The sequence below is a fragment of the Puma concolor genome, chromosome A3, assembly GCF_028749965.1.
Source record: "Puma concolor isolate L17-30 chromosome A3, mPumCon1.1.hap2, whole genome shotgun sequence".
Lineage (NCBI taxonomy): Eukaryota > Metazoa > Chordata > Mammalia > Carnivora > Felidae > Puma > Puma concolor.
The window spans coordinates 20,726,355-20,748,669 of NC_141669.1; the positions used below are offsets into that span (position 1 = coordinate 20,726,355).

Here is a 22,315-nt window from a genome sequence, read left to right on the forward strand (position 1 = left end):
TCTCTGCCCCTCCCCCATTCATGCTCTGTCTCTCTCTGTCCCAAAAATAAATAAACGTTGAAAAAAAAAATTCTTTAAAAAAATAAAATTGCATCTAAAGAATTCTCTGTGATTCAACATACATGTACATATGCAGAGCTGAGAAAGACATTTGAAATCTATGGAGTTTTTTCTCCAACTCACCTGGTGGTAAATCTCCTATTCCAATACACACACAGATTTGCTGTACTCGATACCCTGGATCTCAGTGTTTTGAACTTTTTCTTCAACCTAATGAGCACCTGCAATCCATAATTATTGGGTAATAATGTACTTTCCCTTCCAGGTAGCTCATCCTCTCCTCCCCAACCCCCCACCCCCACCCATCCTGCCAACCTCAGACAATGAGACTGAAGCTTATTGCCCGAGGGAAGAGAAAGATGAACTCTGGCTAAAACAAAGAAATTATGGCTCGGCTTTGCACTTCAAGTTAGACTTTTTAAAAGTTCACAGTGAGACAATAGTCTTGAAAGCCAGAATTTTTTGAAAAATAAAGAGGTATTTCTCAGAAATTCTAAACTAGGTTTTCTACATAAAAAGAAACAATGCCTTTTAGAGAAGTCACCATAGAATAAGCCACAGAGAGCACAGATTCCTGCCACATATGGAGGAGGAAATCCTTCCACCAGAGTGGGAACGAGCTGGGAATGAGAAACAGAAAGGCAGGGTCTCATCTTGCCTCACCTGAGTGTCAAAACTGCACAGTAGCGAAACACTAGGTAGTATGGGAGAGGTTAAGAATATCAAGACTGGAGGGGCACCTGAGTGACTCAGTTGGTTAAGAATATCAAGACTGGTGTCCTGATTCTCCACTGAGTGTGAGGATACTGATTACCTCTCTCAGACAAACTTTGGCTTTGGATTGGTTAGCAATGGTTGAGGGAGGTGCCTAATGTAGGTGGGCCTGGCATCAGCCTCCTAAGATACCAACTATATACAGCTGACCCTTGAAGCAGGAAATGGGGAGTATTAGGGGCACTGACTGCCCTCCCTGTCAAAAATTCACGTTTAACTTTTGATTCCCCAAAACTTAATTGCCTACTGTTGACCGAAAACCTTACCAACATCATAGTCAATTAACATATATTTTGCATACTGTATGTATTAGATACTGTATTCTTATAATAAAGTAAGCTAGAGAAAAAAATGTTAAGAAAATCACAAAGAACAGAAAATTCTGTTACAGTACTGTAAAAAATCAGCATCTAAATGTACTCGTGCAGTTCAAACCCATGTGGTTCATGGGTCCACTATAATGGAGAGTGTTACAGAACAGACTTCTCAAACTCTTTGATCTTTGGAAGGCAGACCAAGTATCTACTGAGCCTGTTTCTCTGGGGTGAGGTTTTCAAATTCTTTGGTTTCAAGATCCCTTGACATTCTTACATATTACTGAGGACCCCAAAGAGCTTTAATATATATTGCTATAAGGATTTACTATATTAGAAAATAAAATTAAGAAATGCTTAACATATTAATGTTTTAGGGGCATCTTGGAGGCTCAGCCAGTTAAGCATCTGACTTCAGCTCAGGTTATGATCTCGCAGTTTGTGGGTTCGAGCCCTGCATTGGGCTCTGTGCTAATAGCTCACAGCCTGGAGCCTGGTTCAGATTCTGTATCTCCCTCTCACTCTGCCCCTCCCCAACTCACACTCTGTATCTCCCTCTCTCTCTCTCTCTCAAAAATAAACATTACAAAACTAAAAACATAATAACTTTTTAAAAGATAAATTCATTGATGTTAATATACTTTTTGTACAAAATTACTATTTTCCAAAAAAATTTTAAATGTAGTGAGAAGATGAAACAAAAATAATACAAAAACAGCGAGAGGGACAAAACAGAAGAGACTCATAAACATGGAGAACTGAGGGTTACTGGAGGGTTTGTGGGGGGGGGATAGGCTAAATGGGTAAGGGGCACTAAGGAATCTACTCCTGAAATCATTGTTGCACTATATGCTAACTAATTTGGATGTAAATTTAAAAAAAACAATAAAATAAAAGAAACTTCTGGTTGCCCCTCTAAAAAAAGAAAAGAAAAAAAATGTAGTGAGAAGAATGGCATTACTTTATATATATATATTTTGCCAATGTCTTTAATGTCAAGGTTAATAGAAAGCTGGATTCTTTTATTTGATCCTGCATTAAATTTGTCATGAAAAATTGTTGTGGTTGAAGAACGTGAACAATCCAGCCTCATGAAGGATAAGAGAAGTATCTAAATAAAATTTAGATAACTGTGGATATCCTACTTTGATACTACATCAAAAGTCAACAAGTGGTAGTTTTGTAATGGTTAGTTGCAGTGGAGAATCTGAAACCACATTATTGGAGTGCCGGGCTGGTTCAGTCAGTAGAACATGTGACTCTTAATCTTGGGGTTGTGAGTTTGAGCCCCACGTTGAGTATACAGATTGCTTAAAAATAAATAAATAAAACTACATTATCAGTAAACTTTTTATTCTCTATTACACTAAAGTTTATGGATCTATTTTGCACTTTGAATGGATCATTTACCCATTCATAATTTTGTGACATCATTGCCATTTGTGAAGTATTGTTTCACTGGGTTATGTAGATATTATAAATGTTGACACATATCACTATACAGTGTCAAATATATCTATGTCTATTTATATTTAGCTAGCTAGCTTAGTATTTTTGGTTTTTTTAGAAGTCTTTAAGTTTTGGGAAGCTGTCAAGCTCATGGTGGCAGATATACTTTTTCCAAAATTCTTTCACTCAAAAGCTCAAATTTTATCATTGTCAACAAATATCATCAATTATATTTTTTAATTTTTTAGATTTTTCTTTTTTTAAGTTTATTTTTTTTATTTTGAAAGAAAGAGAGAAAGCAGGAGAGGGGCAGAGAGCAAGACAGAATCCCAAGCAGGCTCCACGCTGTCAGCACAGAGCCTGATGCAGGACTTGAACTCATGAGCTGTGAGATCAAGACCTGAGTCAAATTCAGACACTTAACCAACTGAGCCACCCAGGTACCCCTCAATTATTTTTTTAAGTAAGCTCTATGCCCAATGTGGGGCTTAAACTCAGGACCCCAATCAAGAGTTGCATTCTCCACTGACTGAGCCAGTCAGGCACCCTAATACACTTATTTTTCTTAAGTGACAGGTTCAATTTGTTCATTTTCAAGAAAATTCCCAAATCTGAATAACCATAGTTTTTCTGTCATATTCATAAATGATTTTTCTTCCTTTTTTTCCCTTTGACCACCTTCATTCATTTCTTTTCTTAAATAGTAATTTTTTTTAAACTTTTATTTATTTATTTATTTATGAGAGAGAGAGAAAGAGAGACAGAGAGACAGAGGTGAGTGGGGACGGGGCAGAGAGAGAGAGAGACACAATCCACAGGCTCCAAGTACTGAGCTATCAGCACAGAGCCAATGTGGGACTCAAACTCAGGAGCTGTGAGATCATGACTCAAGCCAAAGTTGGACACTTAACTGACTGAGCCACCCAGGTGCCCCACCTTCACTCATTTCTTAAACATGAAAAAAGCAGGTAGATCAGCTCATCACTCAAATAACTACACTAATGATTTTTCTCAAAATAACTACTGTTCTTCAGTATGCAGAAGTATTTTATGTGTAAACTCCCCATTTTGTCACACATACTAAAATGACAGGCACTCAGGGATCATGATTTAAAATGAATCATAGGCTTGGGTTGCTGGGTGGCTCAGTCAGTTTAGCATCCATCCGACTATTGGTTTCAGCTGAGATCATGACCTCACCTTTCATGAGTTTGAGCCCTGCATTGGGCTCCGTGCTCACATCACAGAACCTGCGTGGGATTCTTTCTCCCTCTCTCTCTCTCAAAGTAAACAAACTTAAAAAAGTAAAAATAGAATGAATCAAAGGCTTAAATGTAAAACACAAAACTATAAAACCCCTAGAAAATGACATAGGATAAAGTCTAGGTGACTTTGTGTATGATGACAACTTTTTTAGATAAAACACCAAAGACACAATCCATGAAAGAAATAATAATTATTATTATCTGGACTTAATTAAAATTAAAAACTTCTGTTCTGTAAAAGACACTGTCAAGAGAATGATGAGACAAGCCACAAACTGGGAGAAAATATTTGCAAAAGACATATTTGACAAAGGAATGTTATCCAAAATATATAAAGAACTTTTTTTTTAAGTTTATTTATTTAGAGAGAGAGGGAGAGAGAGAGAGAGCATGAGCAGGGGAGGGGCAGAGAGAGAAGCAGGGCTCAAACTCAGGAACTGTGAGGTTAACACCTAAGCTGAAATTCAGAGTCAGATGCTTAACTGACTGAGACACCCAAGCACCCTGAAATATACAAAGAACTCTTAACAATTAGAAAATTAACAATCTGATTAAGAAATGGGCAAAGGGCTTTACAGACACCTCACCAAAGGAGACATACAAATGGCAAATAAGCATATGAAATGATGCTCAATGTCGTATGTCATAAAGGACATGCAAATTAAACGAGATTGGGAGAGCACTGGGTGTTGGGTGTAAGAGATGAATCATGAGAATCTACCCCCAAAACCAAGAGCACACTGTATATACTGTATGTTAGCCAAATTGACAATAAATTATATTTTAAAAAGTGAGATACTTTTTTTTTTAATGTTTATTTATTTTTGAGAGAGAGAGAGAGAGAGAGAGAGAACATGAGCAGGGGAGGGACAGAGAGAGAGGGAGACACAGAATCCGAAGCAGGATCCAGGCTCTGAGCTGCTGGCACAGAGCCTGACTCAGGGCTCAAACTAATGAACCATGAGGTCATGACCTGAGCCAAAGTCAGACACTCAACCAACTGAGCCACCCAGGCCCCCCACTGCTACACACTTATTAGAATCATTAAAAATCAAAAAACACTAACAACACTGAATGCTGGCAAGGATGAGAGGCAACAGGGACTCTCACTCATTGGTGATGGGAATGCAAAATGGTACAGCCACTTTGGAAGACAGTTTGACAATTTCTACAAAACTAAACATACTGTTACCACACAATCCAGTGGTCATGCTTCTTGCTGTTTACCCAAATGAGCTGAAAACTTATATCCACATAAAAACTTGCACAGTGATGTTAATAACAGCTTTATTCATAATTGCCAAAACTTGGAAGCAACCAAAATGCCCTTCAGTAGGGAAATGGACAAAATAAACTGTGGTCTATCCAGACAATAGAATATTATTCAGAGCTATAAGAAATGAGCTATCAAGCCATGCAAAGACATGAGGAAACTTAAATGCGTATTATGGAGGGGTGCCTGGCTAGCTCAGTCAGAAGAGCAAGCAACTCTTGATCTCAGGGTTGTCAGTTTGAGTCCCATATTGGGTGCAGAGATTGCTTAAAAGTAAAATCTTTAAGGGTGTGTGGGTGGCTCAGTAGGTTAAGCATCTGACTCTTGGTTTCAGCTCAGGTCATGATCTCATGGTTCTTGAGTTTGAGCCCCACTTCAAGTCTCACTTCAAACCCTACTTTGAGCTCCATATTGAGCCCCAAGGGCAGCACAGAGCCTGCTTGGGATTCTGTCTCCCTCTCTCTCTGCCCCTCCCTGTCTTGAGCACGCTCTCTCTCTCTCTCTCTCTCTTTCAAAATAAATAAACGTTAAAAAAATTGTTTAATAGAAGCAATTTCATTTCTTTTGCTTATTTTAGGTTTAATTTGTTATTCTTTGTCTAATATCTTAACATGGAGGCTGTTGTCAATAATTTGATAACTTTATTCTTTTTTAAAATGTTGAGTACTATGAATTTCCCCCTAAGTACTGCTTTAGTAGCATCCCAACAATTCTGATATGTTGTTTAATTTCTATTCAGTTCAAACTACTTTCTAATTTTGATTGATTTCTTTGACCCATGTGGGATATGCTATCTGGTTTCCAAATATTTGAAGACTTTTCAGATATCTTTCTCCTAATGGATTTCTATTTTAATTCCATTATAGTCAGAGAACATACTTTGTGTGACTTGAATCATTCTGACTATATACTGAGGCTTGTTTTACAGCCCATAAATATAGCCTATATTCTGCGTACTTTTGAAAAAAAATGTGTATTCTGCTGCTGAGGAAGTGTACCATAAATGTCAATTACATCAAATTGGTTGATAAAGGTGTTTATGTCTTCCATATGTTTACTTATTTTTCTGTATACTTGCTCTATTGAGAGAGAAATATTGAAATCTTTAACTACAATGATAGATTTCTCTCTCCTTTCAGTTCTATTAGTTTTTGACTCATGTATTTTATAATAGACTTTTAAGAGCAGCTTTAGGTTCACAGCAAAACTGAAGGGAAAGGACAGAGAGTTAACGTATACCCTCTGCTTCCACACATCCCCAATTATCAGCACCCTATACCAGAGTGGTACATTTTTTTAAATCAATAAATCTACATTGACACATCATTACCACCCAAAGTCCGTAGTTTGCATTAACGTTGTAACTTCTATGGGTTTTAACAAATGTGTAAGGACATGTATCTACCATTATAGTATCCTACAGAATGACTTCACTGCTATAAAAATCCTCTCTGCTCCACCTATTCATCTCTCTCTCCCCTTGACCACTGACCTTTTTATTGTCTCCATTGTTTTGCCTTTTCCAGAATGTCACATAGTTGGAATCACACAGTATGCAAACTTTTCAGGTTGGCTGTTCTCAGTAATATGCATTTTTTAAAGATTTAATTTTATTTTTTTTTTATTTTTTTTCCACGTTTTTTTCTTTTTTTTTTTTTTTTTTTATTTTTGGGACAGAGAGAGACAGAGCATGAACGGGGGAGGGGCAGAGAGAGAGGGAGACACAGAATCGGAAACAGGCTCCAGGCTCTGAGCCATCAGCCCAGAGCCTGACGCGGGGTTCGAACTCACGGACCGCGAGATCGTGACCTCGCTGAAGTCGGACGCTTAACCGACTGCGCCACCCAGGCGCCCCTATTTTTATTTTTTTAATGTTTATTTATTTTGACGGGGGGAGGGGCAGAGAGAGAGAGAGAGTGAGAGAGAGAGAGAAAGAGAGAATCCCAACCAGCTTTATAAATGTTTTTAAGTCAGGTAATATTTGTCTTCCAACTTTGTTTTTCACCTTCAAATTTGGTTAGGCTATTTGTCCTTTGATTTCCATATGAATTATCTGAGATCAGCAAAGATGTCCATTATAAGAATTCTACTCTTCACTAGAATTGCTTAATACCAGGCAGAAGGATGGTTAATGGTTTGCTTATTTTCAAAAGGGACTCACCCTTGTTGCCACCAATTCCTGTAACATTTTGGTAATCTTCAGCTTTGATGCTAGAGTCTTGGTTCTTGGCTGTACTAAAATGTTGAATTTGGTTCCATCCTCAGCTGTCATTTCTTAGGTCAAGGACATTTTTCTGAGTATGCACAGAGTGAACTGCAAGACCTTTGCTTCTCTCAAGGACACATCAATTCTTCTAACATCATTACTAGTTTCTCTAGTGCTACAGGGTTTTTCTTAATTCCACTGGTGGACCATAGATTCTTCATTTCCTTAAACAAAACCACATTTACTTTTTTTTCTTTTCTTTTTTTCTTAAGTAGGCTCCACACCCAACGTAGGGCTCAAACTCACAACCTTGAAATCAAGTTGCAGGCTCCACTGACTGAGCCAGCCAGGCATCCCAACAAAGCTATTTTTAAATTAATCTTCTCAGGTTGCTCAGAAAAGAAAATGTCACACAAGTTTTATTTTCTTTATCCACTGAGTCTCTTTTTTAAGAATTTGTGGTAAAATATACATAACATTCACCAATTTAGCCACTTTTAAGTGTGCAGTGCTGTAGCATTAAGTACAGGATGTTGCAACCACACTACCGTCCATCTCCAGAACTTTATTTTTTTTATTTTTTTTTTTAAATTTTTTTTTCCAACGTTTTTATTTATTTATGGGACAGACAGAGACAGAGCATGAACGGGGGAGGGGCAGAGAGAGAGGGAGACACAGAATCGGAAACAGGCTCCAGGCTCCGAGCCATCAGCCCAGAGCCTGACGCGGGGCTCGAACTCGCGGACCGCGAGATCGTGACCTGGCTGAAGTCGGACGCTTAACCGACTGCGCCACCCAGGCGCCCCATCTCCAGAACTTTAAACACAAACTCCCAATCCCTGTTGCTCCAAGTCACTGGCAACCACCATTCTAATTTCTCTATGAATTTGACTACTCTCGACACCTTATATAAGTGGAATCATATAATATTTGTCCTTTTGTGTTTGGCTTATTTCACTCAGCATAATGTCTTCAAGGTTCATCCGTGTTGTAGCAGGTGTCAGAATTTCATTCCTTTTTAAGAGAGAGAGAGAGAGAGAGCCTTTTTAGGGCTGAATAATATTCCAAGAATATCACATTTTGTTTATCCATTTATTGATGGACATTTGGATTGTTTCACTTTTTAGCTATCATAAATAATGTTGCTATGAACATTGGTGTGCAATTATCTAAGTCTCTGTTTTCATTTTGTTGGGGTATATAGCCAGAAGTGAAATTGCTGGATCATATGGTACTTCCATTTAATTTTTTGAGGAATTGCCATACTGTTTTCCACAGCAGTAGAGCCATTTCACATTTCCACCAGCAACACACAAGGGTTCCAGCTTCTCTACATCCTTGCCAACACTGTTATTTTCTTGCTGGTATACACATACACACACACTGCTATACAAAGTAAACTCTACTCCCAACGTGGGACTTGAACTTATGACCCTGATATCAAGATTTGCACACACTACCAACTGAACCAGCCAAGCACTCTCTTTTTGTTTTTTATAATAGTTATCCTAATGGATATGAAATCTTATCATGGTTTGGTTTGCATTTTTCTGGTGATTAGTGATGTTGATCATCTTTCATGTGCTTATTGGCCATCTGTGTATATCTTCTCTATATAAGTGTCTATTCCAGTCCTTTACTCATTTAATTGGCCAGTTGTAGGAGTTCCTTACATATTCTGAATATTGGTTATTAGATATATGATTTACAAATATTTTCTCCCATTCTGTGGATTGCCTTTTCACTGTGAATAATGTCCTTTGATGCACAAGTTTTTCATTTTTAATGAAATCCAATTTATCTTTTGTTGCCTATGCTTTTTCCATATCCCAGAAATCAATGTCAAATCGGATTCTAAAGCTTTCTCTTCTTCTGAGGGTTTTATGTTTTTAGCTTTTAGGTCTTATATTGATGTTGAGTTAATTTTTGTATAAGACTTAGGGTAAGGGTCCAATTTTATTCTCTTGCATGTAGGTATCAAGTTTCCCAAAAACATTTATAGAAAAGACTGCCCTTTTTTCATTGACTGGTCTTGTCAAAATTCACTCCATCATATATGTAACGGTTTATTTCTGGGCTCTCTATTCTACTTCATTGGTCTGTATGTCTGTCTTCAATGTATTTCCACACTATTTGATTACTGTGGCTTTGTAGTACAGGTTTCCTTTTTATTTTTGAAATGCACCACACATTCTCTCTGGCTCATGTTCATTCTTTAACACCCTTCAAGTGTTGCCTGGAGACTGGCACTTTCTGCAGTTCCCCAAATTAGCCAGCATCCAGGGAAAATTGCACAATCAGGTGCAGGAAAAGGAGCAACAGGTGAGTCATTCAACATGGTATTGGGGTTTTTTGGAAAAGAAAAGGCACAGTCGCTAAAGTAAAACTGTATGCCTTTATTCAACTTAAATGAGTTGTTAAGATAAAATACAATTTGCCCATGTGCAGAAACATTATACATTCAATTCTGAAGAAGGTAGTTTTATACAACCAATGAAAGGAACAGTCTAAAAGTGAGAGGAATAAAGACGATAGTGAGAGGGAGCTAAAAGGCAGAGTTTTATCTGTCAAAGTGCTAAGGCCTATGTGCACAAAGTTTTAAAGTGAACAAGACCAACAGAAGGTCATTTCTTCCATTCGGATTTCTCTTGGTGCTGGTGAAAGTCTTAAGGTGTGATGCAATCACAGAACTAAGATGGGTTTTTTAAAAAAGTAGGTCATAGCACTTACGGCTAAAAGTTTTTAATTTCTAGAGTTTCATTTGTCATGTACTCATGGATTCTACATATTTTGTGAATTCAGTAAGAACTTGGCCTTCAATCAGTAGTTTATTATCAAAGAGCAAATTGTCAGGTCTTTCCCAGCCCAGTATCTATCTCCTTATGCAACAAAGAGGAAACCAAAATATGAGACTCTGGAAGAGTTTCATTAATTTAAAGTTTGCGGTATGTGATTACATATAGGTTCAGCTGAGGTCACCAGAGTCTTCAAATTGCTATTGCCTGAAATCCTAAAATGAGAATTGCTTACTTGGGGTTCAAAGTCCAACTCCATCATGTCCAAGCTCTAGGTATCTGAAAACATCAGACACTGACTCTTAGAAAGAACTGACCCAAGAAAGTAACATTTTTTTGTACCACACTTTCCATAGAAAGGAAATAGGCTGTGTGCAAAATAGTTCTAAAGTATCTTCAAATATTTTGATATCATTTAATGCATTGCTTTCTTATTGGACTAATCTGAATTTTAACTACTTAAAAAGAGGATCCATGATTAAAGTTAGTAAAATTCAATGTTGACTCAAGTTGGCTTAATAGTGTTTATGATGTTTATAGATGTTTATAGCAACATCTGTGTCATCTAACAGACAGGTGTATAGACCTAAATCCTGATCAGTAGCAAAAGTTGCCACTAGAGGATTCAATAGAAAACCATTACTTAGCCTACAAAATGTCTCGAATCAAATGCCATGTTCCAATCATGGCAATGTAACATTATGTGAAGCCAAAACCTTAAAAACAAAAAAAAATCATTTTGTAAAAAAGTTAAGAATAACCCCAAGTTTACTTAAACCTATTTTAAACCCAATCTTGGGCTTATCTTTCTTCTCCCCTAGGCATTCTCTGGGTTTTGCAGTCACGATGGAAATCAGTAGGTTTTTTATTTCCCTTTAGCCTCTTTGAGTTTGGAAAACCAGGGACATTGAGTTGGAAGTTATTCTTCAGGAGAGTCCACTATGTGGTCACAGCCCATCTGCCCAGCTGATCGTCTCTGGCTCTCCATTCAAGGCTCAGTCCCTCCTCCCAGTTTAAGGAAGTCTTTCCAAGGATGCCCTTTATAGGTTAAGACTGAAAGCTCCATGGAGGTATAGAAATTCTTTAGTTTATAAAGTCTCTATAAAAGAAACCAAATCTTTTGTTTAAGGTCACCAAATACTGTGAAAATATAGGATACCCACCCTCCTGCTTCTTGGACAAAGCTGAGACATTTCACAGTGGAATACACCAAATACCTTCTTGACCGAAAGGTGAATCTGGATTATTCTGGCATACAGAATTTGAGTTGCAAATCCAGCAATTCAGGTTAAAGATAAATGGTAAGGAAATTTCAAGAATAAGCACAAACAAAACACAATGATTTATCCTTTAAAAACTTTTTTTTTTTTTAAACACCAGACAGTCTCAAAGTAAGAATTGGGAATTTGGGCCGCTAAAAATTTTAGGTCTAGAATCCTGCTGAAGTTTCTTATAACTCAAGTTCTGTGACTTAGAGATGGGGGTGGGGAGGGGAAAGCCAGTTCTACAATATTATAATAAAAAACTTTAAAACACTAATTTTATCCACTTTGGAGAAAAAGCACGGATACAACATTTTTAACAATATAAAATAAAGGGATACATTTCCTTCTCACCAGACTACAAGACGAAAATCAAGATTTAGTTTTAATTTCCTTTAGCTTCCTTTGTGTTTTAACATCAGTGACAGGAAGGCTGCATTATTTACCTAATTGTTATTAGAAAGGGTTAGCTGAGAATAACAGATAGCATCTTTCCTGATGCACTGACCAGAATTAATTGAAAGGGATTCTCTCTTCAACTAAGATGTTACTAAGAAATTTCTTGACGTTTCTATTAAGAATTCTACATCTTCCAATGATTGTTTTCAGAAAAATGTAAATTTTATTAACATGGCTCTTCACTTCCACACTGTTATTTCACCTAGGGGCAATGCCTTTCTTTTCTTTCTTCATGTCTCGCCACTGTTTCGCTCAGTGCCTCAAATGCTTCACCTCTGTAATTCATTTACACTTAAATTTCCATTATGTCTTGGGAAATATGTAGCACATATTTACTCCTTGAGCCCTTAACTAGACACACGCTGTATGGCTACTACTACTTTAGGAAGACCTTTTGCAATTTACATGGCTGCTTTTGTTTACCCTTGTATAACCTGAACTTCAGTAGTGCTTAGCACATAGTAGGAGCTCCAAGAAATATGTGAATGAGTAACATGATTTGTACACAAAAACAGCTAGAAACAGTATGCAAAATCTTATTTCTAAAGACCACTTTATGGTCAAGTAGTGTCAAAAGCAATGAACACAGGTTTCTAAGGTTGTGATGTAAATAAAGGACAGTTGGGGATTCAAGCTGAAGTTGTGTTCTGGTATATTGCTTTCTCACTCAACTGCAGATCAACTATACATTTAGGCTCCTATGTCATTACCTGAATATGAATTTTACTTTCGGTGAGGTAGGAGGCCCATTTAAATAATTATATCTACTGGAAATGGGGGGATGGCTTTGTAAAAGGCCATAATGGGCTGGTGTAAACACATTTAATATCTCACCTTCACTCCTATTTATTATATGGGAATTATGAGGATGCAGATATTCCCTGAGACTTCAGAAATTTCCTTTAGAAAAAAGCGCATTTTCAGCAAAGATTTACAGTGCTGTTCTCTTGGATGGGTAAACGATATTCAATGTCTTTGGGCAATGCCAATGTTTGAAATGTCAATTTTTGAAAAATAATAAGGCTGTCTTTTAAAAAGCATTCTACATATCCTTATTAATTTCCAAAATATAAATGTATAAATTATTCATTTTTAAAGAATGGGCTAGATTCCTTTATTTCCAAAGACTATCTAGGTATCATTTTGCTCCTTCAATCGTATCCTAAAACCAAGTATTTGCAACCACAAAATTCTCTTGAACAGGATCGCAGACTATCTGTAGGTATGGGACCATGGGCAGTTAAGCTCTCCTAATATTTGGCTCATTCCGTATTTGCATAATTGCCCTTCCCGACACTGGGCAGTTCAAAACCCAAGTTCTCCTAGCTCTTCTAGCTCCCAAGATCAACCAGCAAGGACCTAAAACTGGTTAAGAAACTCCCTATCCAGATAAATCAGGATACAGAACTGCCTAGGAAATTCACTTCTTAGAGAAGAACTGGGAAACAGAAAAAAAGTTTTCAATTACCTTCACGAGATTATTTCTTCACGTAGTCCTACTGCTTGTAAGGTGATGGCAGCAAATGTTTGCTAATGAATCATTAACCATTGTTGAGAAAGAAAAACCTATTTTCCCCCTGAGATATTTTCTTACCGTTCTTTGTTACAGAAGTAAACAGTGGGACACCATGTTTTTGTGTTTGTCTGTTTTGAACGTTCCCAGGAACACCAGGGTGGTTAAGAGACAGAACAGTTCAAGGGTGAAAACAGAGACAGACAGATAAGGTGAATTTAACATTTTTACTAGAATTCTGAAAGAAATACGCTACCCTGATATGTTTATCACCAAATTCCTCATTTCACTCCTCTATACAATCTGTGGTAATCTTCCAATGATAATATAAGGCAACAGCTGAGGGCCCTTACCCACACCGCTCTCAGATGGATGTCAGACCTCAAGATTCACCAAAAACTCCAAGGTTTTTATTTTCACTTTAATTATCTTTTACTTAATAATAAAATGAAAAATAAGAATATATGAATACATACAATCTATATACATATATTTATTGCAAATACTTAAAATTCTTATGTAAAATGATTTTTCTATATTTGTGAAAAAATATGACTTTTTAAATGGTGTTGACACCAACTTCTCTGTACATACCCTCAATTCCAATGTTAACAATTCCTTTAAAAAGGCAAAAGACACAAAAGTTTAGCATTTACCAAACCAGTCTGTACAAACCTTATAAGCCAGAAGGAAAAAAAATAGCTTGTGGTAAATAAGTTGATTTTCTTTTAAAATAAAAAATAAACTTCAAAACTATTCCCCTTATTGCATTTCTCGGAAATAATCTGAGTGTCTTTAGAGTAACTTCCTTTGTAATAATTTGTGCCTTAACAGTGAGGTCCTACATTAAACATACCATATATGAGAAATTCAAAGTCTTCCACTGTCACTTTTTACATAGATATTAAAATATATATTACTTAAAATATATTACTGGAAAGCTATTTTTAAAATTGATCTTTAATAGTTGTATCAAATGTAAAGCATTAAAAAAAATAAAGTAACCAAGAATCTATGAAGCTCTTACTTCAACTTTAGGAAATGTTTCACCTATTGTTCCCTTTCAATAGGTATGTAGGTACTGAAACATGGCAGGAAAGATCCCTGCCTATCATCATGTTTCTCAGAGTCTCTTTGGACTATTCTACAAATTGAGCTGAAAGCTACCACTGGCCAAGTTTTTTTACTTAGCACGTTGTTGTAATGCAATGGGAACTTTTCCCTCCTTGCTGTGAAAGTGAAACCTCTAGGTCACAGAGAAAACCCTGGCGCTGCTCACGGACAGTGAGTTCTAGAAATAAATAGTGGTGTATTGACCAGAGAAGACCCCCTCATTATAACAAGTCATTTCACCGAACAGTTCTTTAAGGACTCTAAGGTAGAGAAAGGCAATTAATAAGCAATTAGGATGGTCACTGTCAAGTTATTAATACATGTGAATTTACACCTTCACCCAGAAGGCAACGAGGTCTTCCTTTGGCTATTTATTTAAATCTGAGAGAATTCCTAAAACACATACATCTGGGTGCCTTCCCAGCCCATGCTAGTATGCTTCCCCTACCCCAAGAAAAACGTCCCATTTGCCAGATCTTATTCTTAGAAATGTTACATGGGACATCACATATAGTTTCACTATCTTGAGCACAGGGTTTAAGGAATAGTAGGGCAAACACTCCAGGTTATTTGGCTTTATTTTGTTTAATAGGCTGGAGAATTTTCGTGGAAATTTTTTTTTAAGATTCAGGGAGCCTTCTCTACTAGACAACTCAGAACATTCATTAAGACTGAGATGATTATTGTTAATGCTCTCTCCCCAAGGTGACCTACAAAGGAAGGTATCTGAAGGCTGAGAAGCATACCCTGGAGGTATAAGCATCAGGCACAATGCCTGACTAGTCACTGGAAATAGTGCAACTACATACCACAAAAATAAGCTTAGCACTTATCCACAACCTTTCAGATTGAACTGAAAGGTAAAGCAACTCTGAAAACCTAAGATAAAAGCTGCTTCAAAGGTACTGGAGTCCCATGCTCTTAACAACACAAAGATCTTTCTTGTTCCTACTGCTTCATTTTCAAAAGAGTCAGATTGTAATACGGTTGGATTGTTGCTCTTGCTTTTCTGTTCAGCTCTTAAAATGACTTTCTACCTGAAACCACTGTTTTGAAACGAACTGACAAATGGATTGTATTTAATTTACTACCAACCCAAAAGAATCTATTCTCTCATTTTGTCAAGATTGAGGCAGTGTACCTAGACGACAAATTCTGTTTTAGGGACATTTGTAAATGCAAATATTTCATTAGCTGAGTATTATTTGTTAGGAGAATCTGGGGAATCATAATGCTTAGGGCCTATCTGCAAGAGCCTGGTCAAGATGAAGAGGCACAATACGGTCTGCTCTCCAAGTGGACTTGAAAATCCCTGATACGTTTCCTCCTTTCCTGGTTAGTCTGTCCAACCTCAGATTAGGAGAACCATGGAAGAGAGACTTTCTATGACAGCAAAGGCGCAAAGAAGAAAACTCACGTTGATCAATCCAAACTGGTAATTAACGTTCAGCATGGGGTCCGTTCTGAATCACTCAGGCACTTCCAGCGCACAGACCGCCTTCGGTCCTGGCACGGACACAGGGAGTGAAGAAGCAAAGTATGGGGAGTCTAACCCAGCAATAGGTGCTTTGAACTCCCTCCCTTGGACTGTCCAGGGTACTGACAGTCTGGGGAACAGAAGCATGGTTTCTGTTTCCTACTGGATCTTGGCTGGAGAACTTAATCCTTACCCCTGTATCCTTGCAGCCTTCATATTTTTAAGCCACGAAGAAAACGGGAAGTTAGGAGGGCATCCTATTGTCTCAGCTGAAACTGGAACACAGATATTAATCTTGTATTTGCCTTGGGTCGCAAAAAATTAACAAAAACAAAAACTGAAGAATAGTGTAGCAGTAAGTTTCTTATGGGGTTCAAAAGTATTACAAGCATGTGTATTATGGGGCAAGGAGGGGAATGGGTAACAGAATGGGGAAGAGTGTTACTGTCTACTTTCTCCTAATCTGGAATGTGACTTAATAAGTTTACACTGTTCTGCATATGGTAAATATCACATCCTGAATACTAAGTACAACCACAAGTGTACTAGGTTGCAATAATATTTTTACTTTATACACTTGAAATTAGGAAACTTAAAATCAATATGCAAAAGATGCACATTGACAACACCCAATTCTTCGATACCAAATTCTGATAAACTGTAGATTTATTCTAATGTTCTTTAACCATGACCTAAATATATGTACTCAAAAACTCTTCAGTCATCAGAGACAAGATTTAAAAGAATAAAAAAGGAAACAAAAAAAAGTCAACAAAAACAAATAACAAAACTGTGAAGCTAATTTCTCCTTTCTAGATGTTCCCTTAGCCATTTACTGAGGCCCCTTTACATTAGAAATCTCTAGTGCATAGATACCAGTAATCCAAAATAGAGGACAGGTTTTCTCAAACAGGAAAAGTGTCTAACTTTTACTGTATGCATGCACACTGTGTTCAGAGTCATATAGAACAAGGTTCTTCCATACTCCTCAGATGCCTGGGAGGTCCAAACAGGCTTAACAGAACGGGCAAATGTGACAGCCAAGGGCTTTTCTTCCTGCAGCGACAGCAGGACTACAGAACATCAGGGAACGGGTTGGGCAAGAAGAGGAAAAGAAAGACTACCTTGTTTCTAGTGTTAAAACCATTTTCCAAAGTTCTGTATGTTCAGTTTAACAATTTCTGCACTTTTACTCCTTTGCCCAACAAAACACATAGTTCAAATCACCCCATCATTAATATTATTTGTTACTTTTGTCCTAGTATTTCCTACCTGTTTGTAAGCTCCACGACTGACAAAGTACTTGGATGTTATTGCCGGAACTGCTGCCCTGCACAGGCGACAGTAACAGCAGGGGCCCGGAGAGGCATCCCCTTTATGGGCCACATTCACAGTCTCAGGGCAGGGTAGTGGGACTTGAGGGCAGGGATCCACAAACTGCAAGCTGAGAGCTTGGCAACAGCACGGGTTTGTGGAAGCCAAGAACCAGGTCAAGAGCTTTTGGAGTCTGAAATACTACCTGTGAAATTAACATCTTATGAAAAATTTGAACTTAAGAAGGTTCTTCCTGTCTAAGATAAAGGGACTGAGCAAACCCTGACTCCAGATTCTGCAAAGGCTGAATAATCCATGTAAAGCCTGCAGTCAGACTGTCATGACATAATCGGCTTGAATGGTCCTTTCTCCAGACCATCCCTTCAACTCCTTCCTTTTCCTGGCCACTTAGGAAAGGACAGAAGAGAGACAGCTTCCTGTAACCATGCATGGCATTAAAGTTTTCTCAGAGTCACATGAAGCAGAACATAAATCTGAATTTAAAGTAATACATCATTACCTAAACAGCTGGAAAAACGTTAAAACAAAATGTGACATATTTACATGATTTTGTAAGTGCAAACTTGTCACAAATTCACAAAGTCTTGCTTGACCTAGACTTACTATACAAGGTGCTCTTCCTCTAAAATGTAAGATCTGCACTCTGTATTCCTGATTAAGTAACATTTGTCTCTCAAGATAACTGAAACCTCCTTATTTATTTCTGTGATTCCCAAAGGATGCAAAAAACACATCTCGTCAACCCTTCCCTTCCTGCCTCCTTTACAGCATGTTCTCTTTCTAGTCTCGTTACCGAACGACAAGGCAGGAGACACAAAGTTTAGAGGGGCCGATGCAATCATCGTGGCAGAACGCTCCACACCCCTTGCACATGATCATGGCTTTCAATCGGCAGTAACATTTCGAAGGTGTGTCCTCTATGCTGTTCTCTTCAGGAAAGGCCTGAACAGGAATGGTCTGGCCATGGCTGCTGGGATTCATAGCTTGGCTAGCAGGGATAGTAGTGACAGTCACTGAAAAGGACATGACATCACCTACGTTGCTAGATACTTGGCTACAGTCAGGCATCCCCGGTACAGCAGAGTTAGGGTCCATGTCAGACGAGGTGGAGACATTGATCATGCCTCTGTAGCTTGGCCCAATCTGTGTGGGGCTTCCATATAGCTTTGGGGTTTGCAGTGGTGGAAGGAGGAGAGGCTGATGGGTGGGACTGTCTGCAGTCAGAGGGAGAGCAGAACTGAAAAGCTCAGGGCTGCTACGCATCGTCTTCCCTCTCACTGCATGAGCTATTTGTTTCTGTGCTGCCTGAATAAAATCTCGGGCTAGGGTTTTTTCATCAAATGTTTGGCCTCTAGGGAACAGGTAATTCTCCTTGCTTAAAGTGGTTTGCTCATGCACTGGTGTCTCCGCCTTCACATTCTTTTTTGCTAAACAATCATTGGTGGATGGGGTCTCTCTACTGTGGGGTCCTGAACTTGCTTCACACTTGCCAGAACCCTGGGAAGCCTGGGGCTCCTCCTTCACCATGATGGGTTCTTGCTCATCACCAGTACTTTCCTCATCAGTATCTTCTTCTTTGCCGCTGCTACTATCTCCTGTTGCATTTTTACAGTCTGTATATCCCACTTTCAAGGCCTCAGTGGGGCTACTTAGACAAAAACGGTCTTCAGGGTTTACAGAATGGGTCCTCCTAAAGCTCTCTGAACCCCGGCCATAGGTGGAAATGTTAAGTAAGTAGTGACCTGCCATTGCAGGCTTTGATGTCCTTCTGCCAGCAAAACCCAACATGAACCTCTGGCTTGTGGAGATATCCTCTAACTGGAAACCTGAGTGAGTGAAGCTGAACTGGGAGGGCTGCACAAACGGGAGAACATTCTGCCTCCGAACCCTCTGGATGAGAGTCTGAAGGATCTGATCTTGAGTGGCTTTACTTAGTCCTTCCTGGTATTGGTGTGTGTCAATGCTAGAGTCCCTCAGATCCTTACCTGTCAAGAGCTGGAGGGATCTTGGAACCTGGGGGAGCTGCTTATTTTGCAAGGTTTTACCCAGCGGCTGTAGACCTGGGCGAGACTGCCTCTCACTAACTTCCTCTCTGCTGATCTCTGTTGCGTTGGTGCCTGTGAGGGCTCCTACCCCCGGCTCCTCTCTTGTGGTCAGTGGAACAGTTTTCATTTCAACTTTGGTGAGAGGTTTGGGCAGAATTTGCTCCATGGGAACATCTTTGCCCTGAAGCAGCTGAGTGACCAAAGGATTATTCGCAGGGATACTAGAGCTTGGCCTTGAAATGGGTCCATTCATATTTGAAGAAGTTCCTGGAGTTTTAAGGCTAGAAGCTACTGGCAAAGTGCTCGAGGACGGAGCTGATCCGGTAGATGCTACAGTCACACTGACCTGGGGTACAGGAAGCTTTTCTAAAGTGGCTGCTGTCAATAAAGATGTTAAAGGAGAGGGAGTCATATCCACTGACGTACTAGCAGTTGTCTCTGCCGAGGCTGAAGGGTCTGGTATATTCTTACTAGAACCTACTCTGGGCTCAACTGTGCCGTCAGCTGCAAAACGAACAGGCGAGGCACCAGAGAGGAGAGCAGAATCTGTCGGAGCAGAAGGCGCTTTCTCCTGTCTGCAATCGTTGGGCCCTTGTGGGTGGGTAAGAGAGGCCACTGTGGCTGTTGCCCTGGTGGGATTCAGTTTTTCATTACTCAGTTTCCCTACAGCTGGTGGGGGTGCGTGAGTGTGGGCTGATGATGGGACACTTGTGCGTGCTCCACTGATGGCAGGTGTTGGAGGCACTGAGGGGGTTTGCTGTAGTTGTGCTCCAGAGACACTATGAGGCTGAGCCTGGTCTGGGGTCTTGGTCTCAGACTGGGGCTGAGTCTCTGGAACACAGGGTAAAAGCTCTCTCGTACCTCCCCTGCTTCCAGTTCCTGCCAATTCCAGTGCGGGGCCCTTTCCGGGTTCACGGGCTCTGTCTGAGTCTGGACTCCCTCCTCTAGCAGGCTTCCTTTCACCACCCTCTCCTGGACCTTGTCCACCCCCCGGGCCAGGTCCTGGAATGGTCCCTCCAACCGAGGCGGCGGCGGCAGCGGCGGCGGCGGCGGCGGCTGCTGCCCTCTGTGCTTTGACCAGCTGGGCTTTTGCTTTGATGTCTGCAAGAGTTCTGGCTCCTGTTCTGTTAGGACTAGTGATGGAGACTGGAAAACGAGCCCTGGGAGAGACCTGCGATGTAGGAAAAGGCATGGGGGAGATTCTGGAGACAGGTATCTGAAAGAAGGAGGGAGAAAAAGAAAACGCCAGAGCTTAGTTTTCACTTACAAGAGTAACAGAACTTCATCAACACTTGAATTTTCCCAGTAGGGTAAACACTGCACAACACCAGTGGCAATGGTGGCAGGTCCATGGCCAAGAGACCAGACTGCGGAGACAGCAACACGATTTCGTCTCCAGGATCCTTCCACCTCTTAGAGTGGTGCCAAAGTCTCTCCTCCCCCGACATCCTGTCCACCCCAAATCCCCATACAGCTTTTCCCAACACAACTCCCTCCTAATGGCATTACTACTCACAACTGCTTATTATTTACGATACAGACCTTTCTACGGTATTTGCGCTTTCAAAAGTGTGTGTGTGAGAAGCATACCACTGTCTTTGTCTTCCTAGCTCTCCTTCCAAGGTCCAAGGAAAAATTCTTGCTCTCTTCTGCTCTACACACATACACCCATGCACACTTAAGCATATAGGCTGAATTATCTCAATGACAGAGGCTTCTAGATAGCACTGGAAGACAGAGACAGTGTGTAATCCACAGACGCACCCCACTCTGCCCATCCCATGAGGAAGGATGCACATAATATATATGTTTGCTATAGTCATTCTCCTCCCTGGCTGGCTTAATACTTACTTGGGGAGCTTTTTAAACTTACTTGGGGAGCTTTTTAAAACTATATGCGCTCTGAGTCTTATCCCAAAATTTACAAATTAGAACCTAGGGAAAAATGCTTTTATCAGGTTTGAAACCACTGATTTTCATATCATGAAATATTGTATCTGAAAGGAATCTGACTCATATTTGAAACTATACTTCAGAAGCTATCAGAGTTCATTAGAATGCATCAAAGTCTGGCCCCTCCTAGTAGCTGCTAGAGTTTAAAGGAACAAATAACTATTACAGATGTTCTAGGGCATTTAATTAAAAAAAAAAAAAAAAAAAAAAAAGAATCAAGCCACGGTACTGTAAGAATAGTAAAAGTGATTTTCAGGGGCGCCTGGGTGGCGCAGTCGGTTAAGCGTCCGACTTCAGCCAGGTCACGATCTCGCGGTCCGTGAGTTCCAGCCCCGCGTCAGGCTCTGGGCTGATGGCTCGGAGCCTGGAGCCTGTTTCCGATGCTGTGTGTCCCTCTCTCTCTGCCCCTCCCCCATTCATGCTCTGTCTCTCTCTGTCCCAAAAATAAATAAACGTTAAAAAAAAAAAATTATAAAAAAAAAAAGTGATTTTCATAAAAATCACACTCTCTGGCAAAGCATTCATGATAGAAAAGTCTCAAAAAATTTTTTTAAAAGGGTGAGATTTGTAAGTGTATAAATCTTAAAATTAAAAAGTCATGAAGAGGGGCGCTTGGGTGGCTCAGTTGGTTAAGCATCCGCCTTCAGCTCAGGTCATGATCTCGCAGTTTGTGAGTTCGAGCCCTGCGTAGGGCTCTGGGCTGACAGCTCAGAGCCTGGAGCCTGCTTCAGATTCTGTGTCTCCTCCTCTCTCTGCCCCTCCCATGCTCATGCTCTGTCTCTCAAAAATAAATAAATGTTAAAAAAAATTTTTAAGAAGTCATGAAGAATGTCATACAATTAGTAGTAGGCAAAATGAGAGGGAAATCACGTAGTAAATGAAATGGGTCAAGTACTAGCAAATGAAAGTTTCTAAGGGATATTTCCTGAAAGAACAACTTTGGTTCAACTAAGTTAAATTAAAAGGGGGGGGGGGGGAGTATTTCTATGTGGATTATTTTTCTCTTTATATCCTAATATGAA

The 22,315-nt window shown here is 39.5% G+C and overlaps 1 protein-coding gene across 2 annotated transcripts in view; it reads right to left on the minus strand.

Moving 5' to 3' along the window:
• Positions 1 to 12,086: 12,086 nt before the first annotated feature.
• The window catches only part of ASXL2 (ASXL transcriptional regulator 2), a 134,384-nt gene continuing 124,155 nt past the window's right edge, over positions 12,087 to 22,315 (minus strand). For both annotated transcript variants that reach the window (XM_086700170.1, XM_086700171.1), the window contains one exon: positions 12,087 to 20,556. In XM_086700170.1, coding sequence (XP_086556296.1) covers positions 18,085 to 20,556 — 2,472 coding nt within the window. In that variant the 3' untranslated portion in view covers positions 12,087 to 18,084. The remainder of the gene's footprint in view (positions 20,557 to 22,315) is intronic.